At 42.3% G+C, this 21,767-nt stretch overlaps 1 protein-coding gene across 5 annotated transcripts in view; it reads left to right on the forward strand.

Annotated features, from left to right (window-relative positions):
* The window catches only part of LOC143822763 (fibronectin type-III domain-containing protein 3A-like), a 92,748-nt gene that overhangs the window by 42,016 nt on the left and 28,965 nt on the right, over nt 1-21,767 (forward strand). For all 5 annotated transcript variants that reach the window (XM_077308318.1, XM_077308314.1, XM_077308315.1 and 2 more), the window contains 5 exons: nt 9,893-9,968; nt 12,369-12,445; nt 14,986-15,220; nt 16,535-16,813; nt 19,429-19,484. In XM_077308318.1, the coding sequence (XP_077164433.1) occupies nt 9,893-9,968; nt 12,369-12,445; nt 14,986-15,220; nt 16,535-16,813; nt 19,429-19,484 (723 nt within the window). The remainder of the gene's footprint in view (nt 1-9,892; nt 9,969-12,368; nt 12,446-14,985; nt 15,221-16,534; nt 16,814-19,428; nt 19,485-21,767) is intronic.

Here is a 21,767-nt window from a genome sequence, read left to right on the forward strand (position 1 = left end):
CAAGGAGTTACTTTCATTACACCCTTGGGGCATATCCTTATGTCATGAGCAACTGCTTTATAATCATAGACTGCATTGAAACATCCCTGAGTTAGACAGTTGTTTAAGATATGTCGGTCCAAGGACATCCTCCCCCCCCCCCCCGCCCATGCTGCTCAGAAGAAGCTTTGTCCAGATCATCAATATAGTCTTTAGAGGTGAATCATTTTAGTCATACTGTCTTAATCACATTAGGTATAGAACAACGGTGGATAGACCTACTGCAACAGTCTGCCATGTAAACATTAATTGAGATAGTGCTTTTGGGGTCTCGAATATAATGGCTGTTTTGGGTAGAAATTGTGGGCAGAGCAACCAGTTATCTTACCAGGACTACCAAAATTACCACAAAAGAGTATGCAAACTTTTGATCCCTCACAGGTGCGGGGAGAGGTGAGGGAGAGATAAAAAGATGTTTCAGGGTGTGATGGGATGGAGAAGCTCAAAACTTCCTGTTTGCAGTTTTAGTAAAATGGAGGCATAAGTGGTATTGAGAGTCTCATTATATTAGGTGGTATTGACTGTAAAATGTGTTTCAAGATGCACCAGAAGCTACTGATATAGAGACTAAAAAAAGGTACATTCCTTATTTGTAAATGTAAAAGCCACTAGTTCATTATAGAGCTCCAGAGAAATATCTCATATTTTTGAAGTTAATGTTGGAGAAGCTCATTCCTGTTTGAAAAGACTATTCCACAGTTGATATTAATTTGCTAGCTGTCAACCCTGAAAAGATTCCAGATGTTTTTTCTCTGTCTTGTAAAAGTGATGTTCCTTCCCTATAGTACCAAAATGGTAGTAAATTAAGTCTTTAGTGAGTGAACAATTTTAGCAAATGATGAACTGCATGCTAAAACGTTACACTTTAAGCTGATGTTTTCAGTGCTTGACTGCCATCCAGTACTTAGCTTACAAAATGTTGAAGGAAACTGAATCACTCTCCAGTATTCGTGAAACAGAATCTCTCCCAATTAGTAAAGTTCAGAATTGTCTTAAATTCTCTTACAAAACAAACAGCTGGTGGTTGGGTAAAAAAAAAAAAAAAAGACAGGAAAAGAACAGGCACCAGACGTACATTGATGATTTTCTGGAGAACATTTCGGGGAAAAGTGGTTTGTAAGTGTTCCAATAAAACTTTTATTTTGGAATTGCACTGCTTGTCCATGTAAAAGACATGACAGATATTTTCTGTTAACCTTCAGGAAAGTATGACGTGCATATGTAGGATTTGTGAGTTCAGCAAGTGTCAAACAAAGTGTTCTCTTGGCTTCAGTTTAGAATATGTGTAAAGAGTCTGTATTGTAAGATGCAAATACACTAATGTGATGAGGCTTAAGAATTTACTTTGTCCCATATTTACTGACAGGACTTCCTGACTTCTGCAGAGCCATAATCTGACACTGTCTCTATCTAGACCTAGTGTCTGAACTTCAGAATTGGTACACTACCACCTCTTAACTTCATGGTACAAGAGTCTTTGAAGGGTTTTTGGCACATGTTTTTCAATACATTAAAGCTGTTTCATTTAGAATCATAGAATCATAGTGTTGGAAGGGGCCATACAGGCCATCTAGTCCAACCCCGTGCTCAACGCAGGATCAGCCCAAACGATCCTAAAGCATCCAAGAAAATTGTGTATCCAACCTTTGCTTGAAGACTGACGGCGAGGGGGAGCTCACCACCTCCTTAGACAGCCTATTCCACTGCTGAACTACTCTGACTGTGAACATTTTTTCCTGATATCTAGCCTATATCGTTGTACTTGTAGTTTAAACCCATTACTGTGTGTCCTTTCCTCTGCAGCCAAGGGGAACAGCATTCTGCCCTCCTCCAAGTGACAACCTTTCAAATACTTAAAGAGGGCTATCATGTCCCCTCTCAACCTCCTTTTCTCCAGGCTGAACATTCCCAAGTCCCTCAACCTATCTTCATAGGGCTTGGTCCCTTGGCCCCAGATCATCCTTGTCGCTCTCCTCTGTACCCTTTCAATTTTATCCACGTCCTTCTTGAAGTGAGGCCTCCAGAACTGCACACAGTACTCCAGGTGTGGTCTGACCAGTGCCGTATACAATGGGACTATGACATCTTGTGATTTTGATGTGATGCCTCTGTTGATACAGCCCAAAATGGCATTTGCCTTTTTTACCGCTGCATCACACTGCCTGGTCATGTTCAGCTTATAGTCCACAAGTACCCCAAGGTCTCGTTCACACATACTGTTACCTAGAAGTGTATCCCCTATCCAGTAGGAATGCTTTTCATTTTTCTTACCAAGATGCAGAACTTCATACTTATCTTTATTAAATTACATCTTGTTCTCATTTGCCCATTTTTCCATTGTGTTCAGATCTCGTTGAACTCTGTCTCTATCTTCTGGAATATTTGCCAGTCCTTCCAACAGGGGCATCACATCAAAAGTTCAACGAGATCTGAACACAATTGAAAAATGGACAAATGAGAACAAGATACAATTTAATAAAGATAAGTATCAAAAACAGACAAGCATGGAGGGTAGGCGTTTCCTTGGCTGCACAGCTGTGAGACCGAAAGATCCAGAGTTAAAAAACCTCGCGGATCGGTTTGCTGGATTCCAATGCCAGAATAGGTATAACTTTAGCGCAAGTTCCCCAGTCCTGCTGCCCACTAATTAGAGACTAATTAGCAGCAGACCACACATAGCTTTCAGAGGACCTCGAGGAGAGTCCTCACTGGTCCTCCATCAACCCCTTCTTCCCCGCTATGGCAGGTCTTCTGTCTTAAGGCACCAGCTTCTGTTGCTTAGGCTCTATTATTATATTATAACTGATGCCAACATCCAAGCTGCTGTTAACATCCAAGGTGGTATCCAGTTTTTGTCGATGTATTGTTTGTCAGCCTTCAAGTAAGTCTTGTTAGTATAATTTTTCCTTCTAAGATTGTGCTGGTTTTGCAATGGGTTGAGAAGATAAAACTGCAAATTAAAGGTAAAGGTAAAGGTATCCCCTGTGCAAGACCGAGTCATGTCTGACCCTTGGGGTGACGCCCTCTAGCATTTTCATGGCAGACTCAATACGGGGTGGTTTGCCAGTGCCTTCCCCAGTCATTACCGTTTACCCCCCCAGCAAGCTGGGTACTCATTTTACCGACCTCGGAAGGATGGAAGGCTGAGTCAACCTTGAGCTGTCTGCTGGGATCGAACTCCCAGCCTCACGGTCAGAGCTTCAGACAGCATGTCGGCTGCCTTACCACCCTGCGCCACAAGAGGCTCATAAACTGCAAATTAGGCGATAGCAATTCATTGATCTCTTATAAGGTTTAACTGAAATTTATCTCTATTCTAGGCTCTGAGCATTAGGTATGTATTCCGCTGGCAGTTAATCAATACCTTTTTACTGAAGGAAGGAAATTAGAAGCTAAATTCTTATTTCATTTTGATTTGAATGAAGCAGCACTGTTGTTCTTTGAATGCAGTGCCACAACTTGTGTTAAAAATATCAAGATGTTTGTTCAGTGCTAAGTCAAAAGCTAGAAAAATGAGGCATCAGAAGCTTCTGTTTTGCTAGTGAAAATACAATACAAAGCACGTGATTTGGCTCTCTCTTGTTCTGGGCTGTAACTTTGGTCTGTAATAGCATTAGGTCATCTTTGACCTTTCCTGTTCCTATTATCTGATCAACATATGCCTCATCTTGGCACCTTTGGGTTTGATCTCTTTGTAACTTTCAGGCTCTTTATAAATACACAAAAATCAGCCTTGTAAAGTTGAGACGAGTGGAACTTAGAACCAAAAGCTAGGAGTAAAATAGTGATCAAAAAAGTGTACTGTTATTGGCTGAGAGCAGTCTTATACTGCATCCTATTGAGTTTTTAGGGATTTTATCATTTTTGGCCAGAGGCAGCAGTCTAGTTTGATTTCTGGAGGGGAAGGGAAAACACTAGCCATAATTTGTGAACGTTGATGAAGTGGCCAGTTCTGATCTGGCTTTTGAAGGGGGGATGACAGAGGAAATGTGTGGGAGCATGTGTGGGAGGAGAAGGGAGTATAGGACCCTCGGCGTCCTCTTGTAATGCCAAACTGTGTCTTGGTGCTTCTGTGCAAACCAGTCCTGTATCTTCATGATGTCCCCTTCTTTGTATGCTTTTGATCTTTGGGTTTGGTCTGAATGTATCAGCTGTGCTAGAAAAAAATGTCAGGTAACTTTGAATCACTGAAATGGTTCCTGGTGCTCAGGGCCCTCAGGGCCTTCGCTAATTTTCCTTACCCCAAGCCTGTTCATGTAGAAGGAAACGTCATGGACACAAACACAACATGCTTCCGTGTAAACACTCTGGGGTTAAAGGTGCTAATCATGCACTTCGTGGGCCTTTATTTCCTTTCTGGCGATGCTTCCTTGGTGTTACAATTGGTGCCTTGTCTGTTCAATTCACTTGTTCTTCCAGTTCTTAAAAAAAAATCCCTAAATTTTATTTGCAGACGTTTTTGGCAGGGAGAAAAAGACACCCAGATGCCTGGTCTGCGATCTGTTTCATTACATTTGTGTGCGTCTGAGTTTGAATTGTTTGTATCCCCGATGCCCGTCTGCCTTATATATAAAGTGCAGCAGCTGTTGTTAGTAAAGCAAACAGTTTGACCCATTATTTATCCCTCTCCGCCATGTGGCTACACGTCACAGTACAATAGAAACTGCTGCTAAGAGGCATATTCAGCGACTGAAACAGAATGTCCACTTTCTGAACGCAATAATTTTGTGAAAAACCTGTGAAGTGCCAGTCCCTTTCATTCCCCTCCCACTTCCTCGATACTGAATTTTACACACTTTTCTCTCTAGCTGTTAGTTCTGATAACCATTGTGCACCATTGCAGTGGACAAAATGAATGTTCATTTGCCTTGGTGGTATTGTCCTATTGCTGCTTGTTGAGTACATGAGCTTCCTTTTAATCAAAGCACTTGAACACACAGAATATCCTACATTCTGTTTGAGCATGTATTTTTTACATTCGGAAATTGGTTTAGCTGCCTTGTGACTGACTTAGTTAACACAGCAGGCATGCAAAGAGTTCTTTAACTTTAAGAGTTCTTGCCGCTGCCCCCCTAGCCCACCCTAGAATATCTTTCCCACCAAAGAACTGAATAGAAGGTTGTGCTTGTGTATGTTTGGTGGGGGGGGGCAGTAGAGGGCAAGAGGGGAGGGGACTGATTTGCGTAGTGAATTGTTCTTAATTTGCTTTTTCTCACTGTGGGAGCTGTCACAGCTGAAAGGATAGAAATAGCAAATAAAATGTTTTAAATGTTCATATCCCGTGAATGGATTCCAGCTTGTATCCTGAAGCATGTAGATTGCCTTTCAGCTATAAACATGGTGCAATAGATTAAAAGTTGAATAACTGAAATAGCAGTAACGCTAGCAAGAGGAAGCAGCAGCAACAGTTAGAACAACATAGAAGGCAACAAAAACCCAGAGGAAAGATTTTATTCTGTGCGAATACTGGGTTGGCCCCAAAATAACTTTTATTATCATCTTATGAGACCTGCATCAGTGGCATACTGGTCCAGGAAAGATTAATATCTTCACATAGAACAAGGAAGCCTACCCTCTCGTGGAACTGTAATAAAAGAGATGATGCAAATTCACAAGATAACCTTGGCTAAGAAAAGTTTATTAGCCTGGTATGAACCTGCTTTGAATGGTAATTTATCACAATTAGGGATGGGCACAACCCCAGGTTTGGGGTTCAGAGCCTGCCCCCAAACAGAGCTGGAATTTTACCAAACCAGTTTGGACCTCGAGCAGGGTGCGTGGGAAGGATTGCCCAGCAAAACTGTGAAGCTGGGGGGGGGGCGCAAAATGGACACAGTCATTGCAACTAACAGCAGACAGACAGACTCGCCAGGCTAGTAGGTTTAAGTGCCTTGCAACCATTTCACTTGCTTCATTCCACTTCTGGTTCATTGGTCCATTTGGCTTTCACCTGCTTGGAAGTGGGGTAGGAGAGTGAAACTTTTTAAAGAATGAGGGCATTCATTACATGTTAGCTATGGCAGGGCTAGTCAACCTGTGGTCCTCCAGATGTTCATGGACTACAATTCCCATGAGCCCCTGCCAGCGTTTGTAGTCCATGAACATCTGGAGGACCACAGGTTGACTACCCCTGAGCTATGGCATGGGGGGCACTAAACATGAATGAGGCAATCCCAGAGGATTAACAAACAGAAAGTCAAAAGAAAGAACATAGCCCCAAGGGTAAAGGGGAATTGTTCCCAAAGATAACGCCTTCCCAAGAATGGAAGGGACCTCTAGTGAATAAACAGATTCCATCATTTATTTAAAAACTGTACACCTTACCTCATTATGGAGAGTCTCTCCTACGGATCCTGTTGATGCTCCTATCGTGGCCCTGCAATCTGGCGGCTTTTGTCTCGGGGGATGGTGAAAGGATACCTTTGGGGTGCCATGAATAAGAAGGCAGGGACAGCAATCCATCGTACGCACAAGGCGGTAGCAATGGCAGTTAAGGCTTCGTCTGCAGCCTCTTATCATGAACATAGCGGGAATCGTTTGGTGCAGAGAGTTGCTGGAATTAATACCTGAAAAGGTCAAGAGAGTGGTTAAGGATATCGCCAGGGTCTTAAAATCCTTGTCCTTCTCTGCAGATGCCACGCTAGACACCTTAGTTTTCACTGCAAGGTCTCTGGCATCTACTTTAGTCACCAGAAGACTGCTGTAGCTTAAAGCCTGGCTAACTGACCACCAGTCTAAAACAATAGTGACGGCCTACCTATTTGTAAGAGCCTCTTGTGGCGCAGAGTGTTAAGGCAGTGATATGCTGTCTGAAGCTGTCTGCCCATGAGGCTGGGAGTTCAATCCCAGCAGCCGGCTCAGGGTTGACTCAGCCTTCCATCCTTCCGAGGTCGGTAAAATGAGTACCCAGCTTGCTGCTGGGGGGTAAATGGTAATGACTGGGGAAGGCACTGGCAAACCACCCCGTATTGAGTCTGCCATGAAAATGCTAGAGGGCGTCACCCCAAGAGTCAGACATGACCCGGTGCTTGCACAGGGGATACCTTTACCTTTACCTATTTGTGGGGGGAAAGCTATCTGGCGGACATTTTGACAACATTTTGATAGAGACATGGGATAAGAAAAAGTTCTGTCACGATACAATTTTCATGGTACCATTTGCAATTTAGAAATGAACATATATATAATCTATAACAGGACAATTGGTGGTGATGTCATGCAGTTTTTCTTCACATCACGTGGATATGTACTTTAAGTTTTGGAAAGAGATCTGAAAGTTAATCAGATATGGCCAACTATTCCATTGTACTGCAAACAAATTGAGCTTTAAAAAGTTTGGTCTTCAAAGAAGATTTGAATTTTGAATTAATTATAGGAGAACTGCCCTGCTTTTGAACCTTGCTGCCTCAGTACTAGGGGAGGAAATTAAATTGTTTCTGTAATGCGATAGTTTTAAGTCACAACTTGAATAAAATTTTGGTGAGGTGGAAAATGATATTCTAAATACTTGTAATAAATTAAATTATAGTTGTAATAGACTGGAATGATAAAATCCAAGATAACTATCCCTCAATATTTTTTTTCTTTCCTTTCCTTGGGTTGAAGTTAAGTAATTCTTGAGTGGAAAGAAAAGAGTTGCTGGTGATCTTCCAATAGCACTTGTGCACAAGAGTTCACATGGTGTTCCGCACAGGTTCATGTGCTTCTGATTGTACATCAGGCTGTGCAAATGAAAGAACAACTTTGTATCAATTCTCTCATTTACTGTTTCTCATTCATCACTGCACCTGTTTGAGTTTGTAGAACTCCATCTTAGATATAACCTATCATGATTATAACTTGCGCAATTAACAAATAATATTAGATTAATTCAGGGGAGGAAAAAGAAAGGTGATTTTAAGATAATTTGGAATCACTTTGTGATTTATTTAATGCAATTCCTAGAGGCCAGAGCTGGTGGGAGGGGGGGCAAGGCCTCTTGGGCAGATGTTAAAGTATTGAGAAGCTTGTAGGGGAGATGTTCCCACTGATGCCATTTACACCCCCTCAAACCATTATGGTTGCAAATGTTGAGATAAATTCTGCACTAGTTAGCTTCTAAGTGAAATTCCATTTTGTGATACTTACTGGAGATTATCTGTGCATGGATTATAGTAGCCATACATCCTTCCATTAGTGGCTCTTATATTTTAGAAACAGCCATGTAGGCGGCCCTGTCCAGGTTGCAAAGGGCCACCCCGTCGAGGTGGTGTCCAAGTCAGCAGGCCAATCTGGACGCGCCCAGCAAAGCTAGGTGCATCCGGATTGGGGCGGCCCCTGGAACGCCCGCCTCCAGGAGCCGACCAAGAGGGCCAATCTGGACGCACCCATCAAAGCTGGGCACTTCCGGATTGGGACGGCCCCTGGAGCGGCCACCTGCAGCGCCCGCTCCTCCTCGGTGAGGCCCTTCCCCACCGGCCACCACGCCAACAAAGGCCCCTCCGTCAAGACATCAAACTAGAATATTGCATATATCTTCTAGGATGCCAACTCAAACTAATGACTAATTTTATACTGCTATCATATCAGTTATCTGGTGGAATAGGAAATGAAGGGATATATCAGGCTTATAACCACTAATTGTAATTGAATGGCCACATTCAAGATATGATGAACAACAGTTTTGATGTCCAAAAAACTGCCCCCAAAACACTTTTTTGGGGTGCTGTGTGTAATATGAATTGTACCTATAGCTAGCTGTGATGGTATGAATCCTGGTATGTTCAGCTGCATGCCCCACTTAGCCTCAGGGAAGCTCAGCACAGCAGAACATTTTACCACTGCAGCTTCATTCAGCTACCAGTGGTACTTTCTGAAGACGCTGTCTCTTCCGCCATTGTTTCTGCACCTACACTCCCTTCTGGTAACATGCTGAGCAAGAATGTGTTTGAGAAACTTCTGACTCGTTCAAGAGGAGGTTTTAAAAGGCAGCTAGCTGGAGGGAGGTGGGGTTGTCAAAGGTTGGCTTAATTTGAGAATACCTAGAGAGGGATACACCAAAAAGGCAGGTTGGAAAAGGGGGGATGCTATAAAATATTTTGCTTCAACATGAAAAGGGCTTCAGTGAAGCAGGTTCACATTTATTGTAGCCCACCAATAGCTACAAAGTTTCACAAAGAGGCATGACAATTCAAGGAAACTTAGAGATTCTGCCTGTTGATGATGATGATGAAGAAGAGTTGATTCTTATATGCCACTTTTCTCTACCTGAAGGAGCTCAAAGCGGATTACAGTCACCTTCCCTTTCCTTTCCCCACAACAGGCACCCTGTGAGGTGGGTGAGGCTGAGAGAGCCCTTATATCACTGCTCAGTCAGAACAGCTTTATCAGTGCCATGGAGAGCCCAAGGTCACCCAGCTGGCTCCATGAGGGGGAGCGCAGAATTGAACCTGGCATGCCAGATTAGAAGTCCGCACTCTTAGCTACTACACCAAACTGGCAGGAGGCATGCAGCATTCCCAACTAAGTGTGGTCTGTTCAGTACATCTGCTGTATAATCAAGGACTGAGCAGCACGCTGTGACTTAAGCAAACAAAACAAGAATCAGTTGTGACATTTTAAAATAGCCAGCATATAGGTTATAGGCAGACTGTAAACAAATTTGACTAAAATGCGGGTGTCAGCCATCAGGTTAGTAACAGTTTTCAGTGACCTGTTAATTATTGTGAAATTATTTTGCAAGGTTAAATATAAAAATATACTTTAAACCATTGACCTACAAAAATGTGTGCGTCACCTTCCATAAACTTTGTTTTTTTCTTTTGATAAGGTTGTTATGTAGATATTGTATGCTTATTCTCTGTTATGTATTTAGGTTATACTTGTACAAGTAAACCCAGGAGAGACTTTCACAATTAGAACTGAAGATGGACACATTCAGTGTATACAAGGTAAAGTCATTTGTGCTAAAATGTCCATTGTCTTCAATAAAATCATTCTCAACATATCTTAGGCGGAGCTGGTTATTTAACTGAGGGCAATTATTAACTGCCTTTGGACCAGGAAAATTGGTCCCCAAGGTGGTTTACACTATAAAATAAAAACAAATATATATTATAATATATAATAAAAAAGTTTATTTTAAATTTGAAACTTGCAGTATACTGCACTAGCAAGAAAGCCCGTTGCATCCAGGAATGCAATGGGCACTAGGACCCAGGAGACACCGGCAGGCACAGATCTCTCTCTCTCTCTCTCTCTCTCTTTATCGCAGCAGGAACCATAGCAGGTAATCAGGGCTGTTTGTAGAAGGGAATGAGGGCTCATTTGGGCAGCTCTCTCTGTCTCACTCACAGCAGGAGCAATAGCAGGTAATCAGGGCTGGTTTGCGGTTTGGCCAGGGCTCCCTGTATCTCTCACACACTGGCTCCTCCAGCGTCTGAGAGCAAAGTGGCTAGCATCCAGGGAAGGAGGGCAGGAGCTGTAGGTGCAGGGCCAATCAGGGTGCGGGCAGCTTTGCTGGCCGCTCCCTGATTGGCCCTATTCCAACTCGGACAAGCAGGACACTCTCCACCCCCAGGGCTGTTTCACAAATATTAAGAAGAACAATGGATAAGGATATAAGCTGCAAAAGAGTTCTAACATAACAAATAACTTCATATGACTCATGCAAAGGAGCCAAGCAATATTCTTGGGGGGGGGGGGGAGAATCCTATAGCTAATCTGTTCTGGTGAAAAATTCTTTCCCAGCCCCAAGCACATTGAACTGTCAGAGAAAAAGTCACGCAATGTGATCTCATAAGGGGAATTTCATTCAGTGTATTTCCATATAAGCTGTGCATTCTGGTTGTAACAGTTTCTGATGCCTCAGAGCAAGAGGAAAAAAGGAGAGGGATGCCCAACCTCCCCTGAGTTCTGCTGTGTTATATATAAAGTATCTGCATGAAGGCCTAAATTCCACATTTAAAAAACTTATTATGACTTCATTGCAAGTCATAGTCTTTTATTATGAAGACGAAGACTCGAATTTGATGCAGCTATCAGTACTCTGTTTTCTGGAACTTGATCCATGTTTATGGAGTAAAAGTGAAAACCTTTCATCAGATAGTTTATAAACTGTTTTTGTTTTGTTCCTCAGTACAAAATCCACATTTTTGCCTAGCATGAAACATTTTTGAGTATTGTAGGACTTGTGGGTTTTGCCGTGGGCCTTGAGTATCTTCATGGCAAGATCTTGCCTGTTTTTAGCCAATGCTTGATGAGTTAGGAACTACCTACATTGATCAGGATATTCTTAAATAGGCACAGAGAAATAAGCAATTGGGCTCTTTGTGCTCCTTTTGACCATCTGTCTTGGTAGCAGGATGAAGTAAGCATAGATGAAATAGTGGGAAAGAAGCAGGGCTTATGGATCTCGCAGAAGCATGAGGATCATATGGGAGGGGACTAAGCAAAAGTTATAAGGGAACTCATCTCTCCTTTGGTTCTGAATTATGAACTTTCACTATGAATATCTTGGGATGCTTAATCTAAGTAATTTTGTTACTTAGATTTACTTAATTTCTAGGCCCTTTTAGGGAGTTACTTAATTTCTAGGCCCTTTTAGGGAGTGTGGATTTTTCATACAAACATTCTTTTGATCATTATCATAGTCAGTTTTATTGAGAAGCCATTTTTCATAATGTTAATTGCACAAATATATTTCAAAAGTAAAAAAGGTAAATCTTCAAAAATGATCTTCACGTTTCTTTATTCTCCGTTCCTTTCTTTGAGTGGGAATCTTGGGGATTTTTAGAAAACCAGTTAAAATATTAAAATGAATAATACCACTTGAGTCGAGAGGAGCAACAATATGTTAGCAAATAATTGGACAGCACCATTACTGCTGTGTCACTGATGCCCTTAAAAGTCTATGGAACTCTTCTATTTATGTTAAATGTTAGAGTCATAGCCTTAGAAGTTTTTTCAAAAACATGGCTAGATAGATTTATCTCTTCCTTAAGCGATTTCCATTAAGTCTGGAAATGTTCTGAGGTTTACCGTTTCCATAAAGACTTCCTTTAATATACTTTCGTCCTTCTGCTTTTAGATCTGTTACTCCTCCTCACATTCCTCTTAAGTTTCTGCATTATGCTACAGTTTCGTAACCTAGCTTTTGTGGGATCGTTCCCTGTAGCATTTTGAAAACAAAGGATGGGAAATTACTTTAAAAGCTTTTTACATCAGAATTAAATGTGCCTGCATGTGCCTGAGCGTCATTTAGATTATCGAGAGTATCAAATGAGCCATGACGGCCCATGTTCCGCTGCTATATACGGGCATGAACACACTGTTGCTTGGTTTCGTTTCAGGTCCAGCGCATGTTCCTATGATGTCACCCAATGGTTCTGTGCCTCCAATATTTGTGCCTCCTGGCTATGTATCTCAGGTAATCATCTCCTATCCAATGTTCTCACTTACCCGTCCTGGCCAGGATGCAACTTACCACCGTGTCCCAGGCCAGGAATTTGGGGGTGACCATGGATGCCTCACTGATCATGGAGGTACAGGCAAAAAAAGTAGCCCGCCAGGTGTTTTCCCGTCTTCGTCAGGCAGGGCTACTAGGGAGGGTTACAAACACTTGAGACTCCACTTTGGGGGTGTTGCTTCTCCCAACTGGCCCCGGTATTCAGCCCTGCTGCTTGAGAGAATGCTGTGATTCCAAAAAAAAACAAGGTGTTGCCAAGGTGTGCACCACCATCTTTTCTACCCAAGAAGGGCTGCAGCTGGCTTACCAGCCAAAGCTGATGAAAGGCATCCCAGGTTAATTCTACCACCTGTTTATCCAACAGGAGGCCTGGATGCAGGAGCACCCCCAAACCATAAATTTGCTCCTTTAGGGGGAGTACAGCCCCATCCAGATAAGGGGATAACCCAGTTCCTGGGCCAGACCTGCCTCTTCCTTAGCTCCTCCATTTTGTTGCAATTAAGCTTGTTTGCCCATGTTCATTCCATTTATCTGTTTTTTTAAAAATCAGTTTTGCATGGCGTTGCGTTTTTAAACAGGAAAAGTTTTCTTTAAAAACACAAATACATTAATGTAACAAGTTAATTGCTCTTGACTCTGAGGTCACATTGCGGGTGAACTTCTGTCAGTAATCCCTGGCTTGATCCACTTTTTCTCTTTTAAGGCCAGCTGTTTCCCATCATTCTGACTTATCTGGAGTTGAAAAACTTTCCAGTTCCATGCATTTGTCTTAACTAGTAGCTCTACTTCGCTAAATCCTGCCTGGCAAGCTGGGAAATTATTTGACAACCAACAGGCCAAATTAAACATGCTTTGAGCTGAATTATTGTTTTCAAAAGGAACCTTCAGACTGGAAGATTTAATTCATCACCTTAAGGCTCTCTGACCCGGATACAAGCTATCGTTAGATTTCACCAGGTGGTTGATAAGCAAGCATGTATAAAAGTATACTGTTAAAAGAATTTTTGATGGCTTTGATATGAAGGTCTATTGTACACGGTTTTGTGCACGCACTTGGGTTAAGTTTGAGCAAATAATCCATTCAGTGTTTCAGGTTAATTCTTATCAGGATCTCATACATGCAGCAGCTGCACTACACAAAACCATTCATTAATCTAGCTAAATGTTATGTACTTAGACAGTGGCTGTGCAGAGTCTCCAGCAGAGCGATGTCATTCCTAACATCTTCTTCAGGTCTTTCTAATGGGAGATGCTGGGAACTGAACCCAGGTTTCTCTGCATGCCATATTCAGTTCAGAATTCATTCTAAACATGTAACGTTATTCTTGGAGTATATATAATTGTGATTTTTGTAAAGAGAAAGCCACATGTGGTCAGGGTGCTGCATACCTCAAAGTTCATCCGTTTGTCTGTATCCCCCAACGAGTGACTCACTCTATACATTCCAACAACCTAGTAATCCCCTGCCCCGAAGAAATCGGCCTGGCCTCAACCAGAGGCAGAGCCTTCTCCTCCTTGGCCCTAACCTGCTGGAACGAGGTGCCCAATGAAATCAACGAGATCAAGGCCCTTTCAGGGTTCTACGTACACTGCTCCAAGACGCTAAGTGAGGGGTAGTATAGAAGCCGAATGAATGAATGAATCAGTCAATAAAGCAACCAACAAGGATTCTTGCCCCTTATGTGGAACAAGACGTTTTGTTTAAAAACCAACCAGACTTCATAATGCATAGTTCAAAATTAATTCAAAAGAAATTCCATCTAAACATCCGGAAGAAGGCCCTGGCAGTTAGAGCAGTTTCTCAGTGGAACAGGCTTCCTCAGGAGGTGGTGGGTTCTCCATCTTTGGAGATTTTAAAACAGAGGCTGGATAACCATCTGACTGAGAGGCTGATTCTGTGAAGGCTCAAGGGGGTGGCAGGTTACAGGGGATGAGTGATAAGGTTGTGAGTATCCTGCATAGGGCAGGAGGTTGGACTAGATGACCCATGAGGTCCCTTCCAACTCTATGATTCTATGATTATTCTATGATTCTATGAAAAGCAGAAATATCTAGGACAGGCTTTCTCAACCAGGATTTCATGAAACCCTGTTTTTTTTATATGGTTTTTGATAGGTTTCCCAGAATGGGTGGGAGTTAATTCATTTTTAGTATATTTTTTAAAATTTGTTAAACATTTATCAGGTGATGTGACCCTATATGGTCATGTCAACCTACCTGCCCTTCCCAAAACAGGCAATGAAGGGCTTGGAGGGAGTAGGAAGAGGAGGGCCATATACACAGCTATACTTCCCAACTATATTCTGCAGGATCGTGCCACATCTTGGGTTTCTCATACCCTGAAAAATGTTTCAGGGGTTTCTCAACAGCAAAAAAGTTGAGAAAGGCTGATCTAGGATAAGCTTTGGAGGAAGGTGGAAGCAATGAGTCAAAACGACACCTGTGTTTTAGGAATTTTTAGTATGTCAACCATTTGATCTGTTTTTCGCTTTGTATTATAGGTGGTGGAAGAAAACGGAGTTCGAAAAGTTGTAGTCATGCCGCATTCCACTGAATTCCACCCCTCCATGCATCCGCCTCCTTCGCACGTGCCCCATTACATGCACCCCCACCCTGCTTTGCTTCCTCACCCGCCTCATCCGGTGTATCCTCCAGTTCCGGGGACGGGAGAAATACCGCCACAGTTCATTCATCAGCATCCTCCTCCACCCTCCCCTCATGTTTATCAAGAGCAAGGTAAGGCGTGACCAAAACTTTTCATTTTAAATGTTGAGATGAAATGCAGTCTTGCGGTCAAATTATCAGTACTCAAGAAGCTTGAGGGGTTGCTTTCTGTGTGGCGCCTGAAAATGAATTTCATTAGTGATAAATGTAAAATTCTTCATTTAGGTAGGAACAAGCATATGTATCACTATAGAATGGGCAAGACTTGTTTTGGCAATAAGGTAAAGGTAAAAGTATCCCCTGTGGAAGCACCGGGTCATGTCTGACCCTTGGGGTGACGCCCTCTAGCATTTTCTTGGCAGACTCAATATGGGGTTGTTTGCCAGTGCCTTCCCCAGTCATTACCGTTTACCCCCCAGCAAGCTGGGTACTCATTTTATCGACCTTGGAAGGATGGAAGGCTGAGTCAACCTTGAGCCGGCTGCTGGGATCGAACTCCCAGCCTCATGGGCAGAGCTTCAGACAGCATGTTGGCTGCCTTACCACTCTGAGCCACAAGAGGCTCTTACTGTCTTGGCAATAGTACATGTAAAAAGGATCTGGGGGTCTGAGTGAGTATCACTACCGTGTACCATATTTCTTAGGTGAGGGCTTAATTCCTAGGGTTTTATTTTGACTGCCTGTGTGAGGGGCAAGGGAGAAATTAAGAAAAGGATGATACTACTTACCACGGTGAATGTTTCATACAATAATTCTTGGTGGGTAACTTTTCAGCAGGGCATTGTCCTGGGGTCCCTTTTGTGGAGGTCATGGTGAGAACTCCAAGCCCAACTACTTTGGGCTTAGTGGAATACAGTATAAAAGGCACCACCTACTCCACAAGGTCTGGAAACTTTTGAGCCAGTGTTCACCGAAGCAGCTTGGGAAGGCGACAAATTCTTTTTCTGTGCAGGAGAAGGTATAAAATGCTAGCAGTTGTTGGTCCACCACATAGTGGGTAAGGCTCAGGCTGTTCCTCAGGCTGATGAAATTATGTTTTGCAATTGTTTACATTAGCAGTTGAGATGAGGGAGAGCCAGCGTTGCAGCAATAGAATTATCCGTCTTGCACAGCCAATCAGAACAGAGAACGCTGAACATGACGGACCAATGATCTGATTCAGAATAAGGCAACTTCATGTGTATTCAAGATGGATCAATTTGGGTTCGATTGTTATTCATATTTTTGATTTCTAACTGTTGAACTCTTTAAGGCTTTTAAAAGCAGCAGTTCAGATTAATCTGTCATAAATAGGATCCCTTGCTTAACTTCTGAAAACACCTATCTTTCTAACTCAAAAGTTTGTGTTTGTGTGTATGCCACCTAGTATGTTCTTTTTTCTTTTAGAGTCCCGCTCCCACGGAAGAACAAATTTTGTTCAGCGAGACGAAAGGACTCTCAAAATGCAAGAACATTTGAAGAAGAGGCTAAAAGATCGACAGGCCGGTGGACGTACGAATAACAAAGTGAATAGCCCTCCTTCATCACCTCATAAAGTTCAAAATTCTTCTAACAGCAACGTTCAGAATGGATGCGGAAAGGGACAGCAAGGAGCAGGAGGGCAAATAAAGCAGAAACAAATAGGAAAGACCAGGGGAAGCCCACCAACGGATGCAGAAATGGGAGGTACACTTTGGGGGACTCTTTGGGGAATGTGCATGCAAATTCTAATAGGAGTTAAATTGTATAACAAAGCATAGAGGAGAAGAGAAAGAAGTGTCTCTTTATTGCTTTAAGATTTAAATAGAAAACATTTTAAAACTTTGTTCTTTTTTTTTTTTAATTTGCACAGGCTTATTTAAGTAGTAGAAATGTCTGACCCATTTCTCCATAACTTTGGTAGGGGACTCTGAGATACTTGTGGCAACATGTTAATGTTAAGTAACACAGGTTACTTAATGTTAATTAACATGTTAATTGAGAACTTAAGACACATTCATGTAGGAGAGAGGGTCTGGATCCTAATACTATGCTTCAGAATATACTATTCAAGTAAAAAAAATATTTTCCTTGTTGTACATGCACAGTTTAACTTATGTTGGCTTTCCTATTATATTCTACTATCCCATAATAAGAGAATCACCACGAGAAAGGAGTGCTGTAACACAAGCCAGGGGCAAAGTATAAAAAGGGAGTCCAAAAATGTAGTTCTCAGAAACCATGGTCCTGAAATATTTCAACATGTTTACCACTTCAGGAAGTGATTTATAACAATTGTATGTCTGCATTCATGGTGACTTTAAAAGCTCTGAATGTGTCTGCATCAGGGTTGGAAAATTTGTACTAATTCCTCTGGTCGCAGAGGAATCATAGAATCATAGAGCAGGAACTCAGAACTACCTGCCCACCCCAATTTCATGCCAAAGTGATCCCTCCGACCCCAAATCCCCAGAATCCAACCTGTCCTGGAGGAAATTCACCTACCATCCGAAAGTGGCAATCAGCAATTCCATGGATATGCAAGGAAGGGCCACAAGGAGCAAACACTGGCACATCTCTTCCAGCTCACCCACTCACCATCTGCCTAAGTTCATCAAATCAGCATTTCTGTCAGATGACTACCTAGCCTCTGCTTTAAAAAAAAAAGGAGAACTCACCACCTCAAGGAAGCCTGTTCCACTGAGGAACCGCTCTAACTGTTAGGAACTTCTTCCAGATGTTTAGTCAAAAATTCTTTTGAATTAATTTCAGCCCATTGGTTCTGGTCTGACCTTCTGGGACAACTGAAAACAACTCTGCTCCTTCTTCTATATGACAGTCCTTCAAATGCTCTGCAGTGGGCAGGACCAGCCTGGGAAGTGGGGCACCGCCACCGGCAGAGGCCGCCATCTACTGGCATGCTCCCTAAGGCAGGACAATGGATATTGCATCTGTTATCATTTCTGTTTGAGGGAACGCGCTAATAGATGTATTCCATATTAACAATGTAAAGAGCTATTTTCTTTCATAAAGAGTGCCCTTGGATGTTAGAGCTTGACTGTAGAAGGTGGGCCCTTGAACTGCTAGCTTAATTTTGCTCAGAGTTAAGCTCCTGACTGCCTGCCTGTGTTTGCACAGAGCCAATGATCACAAGTGTTCAGTTGGCCTGTGTGTTTGAATTCAGGCTTGTCAGCAATAGCCTGTGAATTGGGAATTGTCTTATGCATTTTAATGATGTCATCAAAAAGTCTGTGTGGTATTCAAGAAAGTATGTTCTTTGCACCTGGCCGTATGAAGTGGTAAAATATTTCAGGATTCAGCCACAGGTTACTTAAAAATATGCCTTTTTACCTTGGAGCAATAATTTTTACTCCAGCAGTAGCTTCAATGGTAAAGTTCTTTGCTTCTGTGCTTTCTGCATTCTTGGCTCTGCTTATGTCCCATTGGATTGGAGTCTGAAGTAACCTACTTCTGGTCTACAGCAGAGGAACAAATGCTCCATAGTTTCCTTTGCAAAATAAATAAATAAATAACTTGCTCTGCTGTTGTTTGAAGAAATGAAGCACAGGTTGTCTGTTCTCCTTGATTTGAAAATAAACTGTTTACAATAAGAATAGCAAACCACATTAATAAGGGGAAAGGTAAAAGAAGATTCTTTGACTGCCTTCAGAGCTGACCTCATGAATCTTCTCTGCTCCTGTTGACTTATTCTACCCTTTGCATTAATTTGAACTTTGGCAAACTAAGTCAAAAAACTAACACAAAATTTATCTGAAACATGAGCCGTGGAAATGTGTGACTTTCCTTTTATCATTTAAGCAATCTTTGATGAAATTGTAGTCTGAACTTTCAAATGCTAAAAACCTCTTACAGCTCCCCCTCCTATATAAATACCTTATGGCAAGGTAGACAAACAACCTTTGTAGAAAAGCTGTGCTTATCTTGTGGTATGTAGCTAATCTCAAAAATGGACTTCTCCCAAAGAATTTCTGGGGGAAAAAAAAGAAAAACTGGCCACAGTACGTCTCCAAAATAAAGTAGCAGATAGACACGTTTGCTATTGGGATTTTAAAATTCCTTCAGCCAAAGGGAAACAATTGTGTATTGAGGTCCTTGATGTGAACTGCAAGGATGTTTGTGCAACTCTGTTATGTCTGTGAAGTGGTCAAAATAAAGAAGGGCAATGAACCTTACAGAGTATACTCTGCTTTCCTAAGAAGCAGTCTCCATTGTAGTTGCAATAATGTAAAAAAAAAAAAAAACTCTTGAGGATTTTGGTTTATTTCTCTCTCCTCATCTAATACAACTTTCTGTGTTTTCAGAATCCGACACGGAATCCAGAAAGTCACAAGAGCTCCTTAGCATCAGTAAACCTATAGTAAGTTACCTTTGTAAAGCAGTATGGGATTCCATTTACATTCTTTTCAACAAATCCTAGCCAAATGGAAAGGATTTTTTAGTAAATTATGACTGCCATAGTTTCCCTAGGGAACATGGGTTTCCATAGATGTTAGCTAGCCACAGAAGATGCAACCTGGATGACAGTGTTTCTCTACCTTCTTAATGCCCTTTAATACAGTTCCTCATGTTGTGGTGACCCCCAACCATAAAATGATGCAAGTGTTCTTTTGCAGAAACCAAACCGAAACTGACCAATGGCATGAAGATCCATTGTTCATGATTGTATATAAATTGGTTATAAATGGTATAAAAATGGGTGGTCACCTTCAGGAGGAGTGGCAACAGTGGTGGGCCCCGCCCAAGCTGCTCACCCTTCTGCGACCCCTGTGAAAAGGTCGTTCGAGCCCCAAAGAGGTCCCGACCCCAGGCTGAGAACCACTGCTGTATGATCTTTTAGAGCAGTGGTCCCCAACCTTTTTATCACCGGGGACCACCCAACGCCTTTTACTGAGGCCCGGTAGGGGGGGTAGTTTACTCCTCTACTCTCAACCACTGCCCTAACGCTCTCTGACCGCTATGGTCATGTTTAAACATCCCTTCAAAATAAGTTACAGACACACCACAACAATGAAATGTGTTATAAAGGGCTGGGGGGGATGAAGTAAAGGGCCGGGGGGGGGGGGAGAAGGCATCCTTCGGGGCCCACCTCCAATTAGTCGAAGGACCACATGTGGTCCGCGGCCCACAGGTTGGGGATCGCTATTTTAGAGGATAGAATCCTGTGCAGTCTCAGTATTTGATATTGTGTTAAGACAGAGTGGTTGAAGTCTGTATTTGAACATGACACTGCCTAACACCCCTGTTCCATCCGCATTGGTAGCAGGTCTCCAGAGTCTCTTTCCCATCACTCTGACTTGAGACATGGAAGTCTGAACCTGGGATTTTATAAAGTATGTGCTCTACCACTAAGCAGTGGGCCGTACACTAGGTGCTTGCTTAACGTCAGATAAGTGAGGCTGGTCCAACTGCATTTGTAGTGCTGTTTTATACAGGGTCATACAACACTGCCTTATCCCAAAGGGTGACCCTCTAACTCAGTATTCTCTGCTGGTGGGCAAAGAAAGATCTTACAGAATGTAATTGGTCCAACTAGTTCAGTATTGTTTGCTCTGAGTGGCAGTGGCTCTCCAGACGTCTAGGCCTAAAAGCTAGGCACTGAACTTGAAACATTCTGTTTTCAAAGCATGTAAGTTATGTTCTCTCAGAAGTATTGCAAGTCTATATTGTTTATCTTTCTGTACTTACATCATTTCTCTGAAAATGCCAGATTCTCAAGGCTTTCAGTGACGCTTGCTCGTTTACAGTAAATCGCTGCTACTACGAATTCCCAAAGGATGTGAAGTTTGGCAACATGCAAGCTTGCAAGTATTTTGAAATCCTCAGAATTACAATTATTAGGTTTGACACAAAGCTTGCTTAAGTTAGATTCCTGTGAGCTTTGAGCCATCTCTGTTGCGTGTGTGAGAGAGAGAATAATGGTTGCGCAGTCAACACAACCAAGTGGAAATAGACAAAGGCTTTCACTTGCCATTTTGGGTATCCCATCTGTAGTATTGAAGTACATTGAAATGCAGTCCTTTCAAACTAGCATTCTACCAGGAGATAGAAGTATCTGAGACTAGCCCCCCATCCCACCCAGGGAATTGACCTGGGGGCCAGCAGAGGGAACAGGGCTCACTGGCAGAGCCTCTGCTTGTCATGCAGAAAGTCCCAGGTTCAATCTCTGGCCTCTCCAGTAGTAAGTGATGAGAAAGACCTCTGCCTGAGTCCTTGGAGAGTAGCCAATACTGACCTTGATGGACCAAGGGTGTGATTCAGTATAAGGTATGTAGATTAAAAAACCTGTTGCTAAGGAAATCATGAGTATTTCAAGAGCTGCCTCACTCATGACAGCTTTTCCTAACATGTCTTATCACTGTGAGAAATATGTACGCCATCATGTAGGAAGTATCCACATTTCCCTCTTATGTGTACCTTCTAGGAGGCTACTGGGCCAAATGGGTTGTCTTTTCACAATATACATTGTGTCAGCAAAATAGATATACACTTTCTCTTGCATGACAAAGGATAAGGTGAACTTTGGAAATAAATGGTAATTTCAGTAGTCAAAAAGAAGGTTTTTTTCTCATTATACTCTGAAAAGACTGTTCCTTAGAGCATCAATTCTTCAGCTGGCCAGGTGCTGCCTATGGGGCATTGT

The sequence above is a fragment of the Paroedura picta genome, chromosome 13 (assembly GCF_049243985.1).
Source record: "Paroedura picta isolate Pp20150507F chromosome 13, Ppicta_v3.0, whole genome shotgun sequence".
Taxonomy (NCBI): Eukaryota; Metazoa; Chordata; class Lepidosauria; order Squamata; family Gekkonidae; genus Paroedura; species Paroedura picta.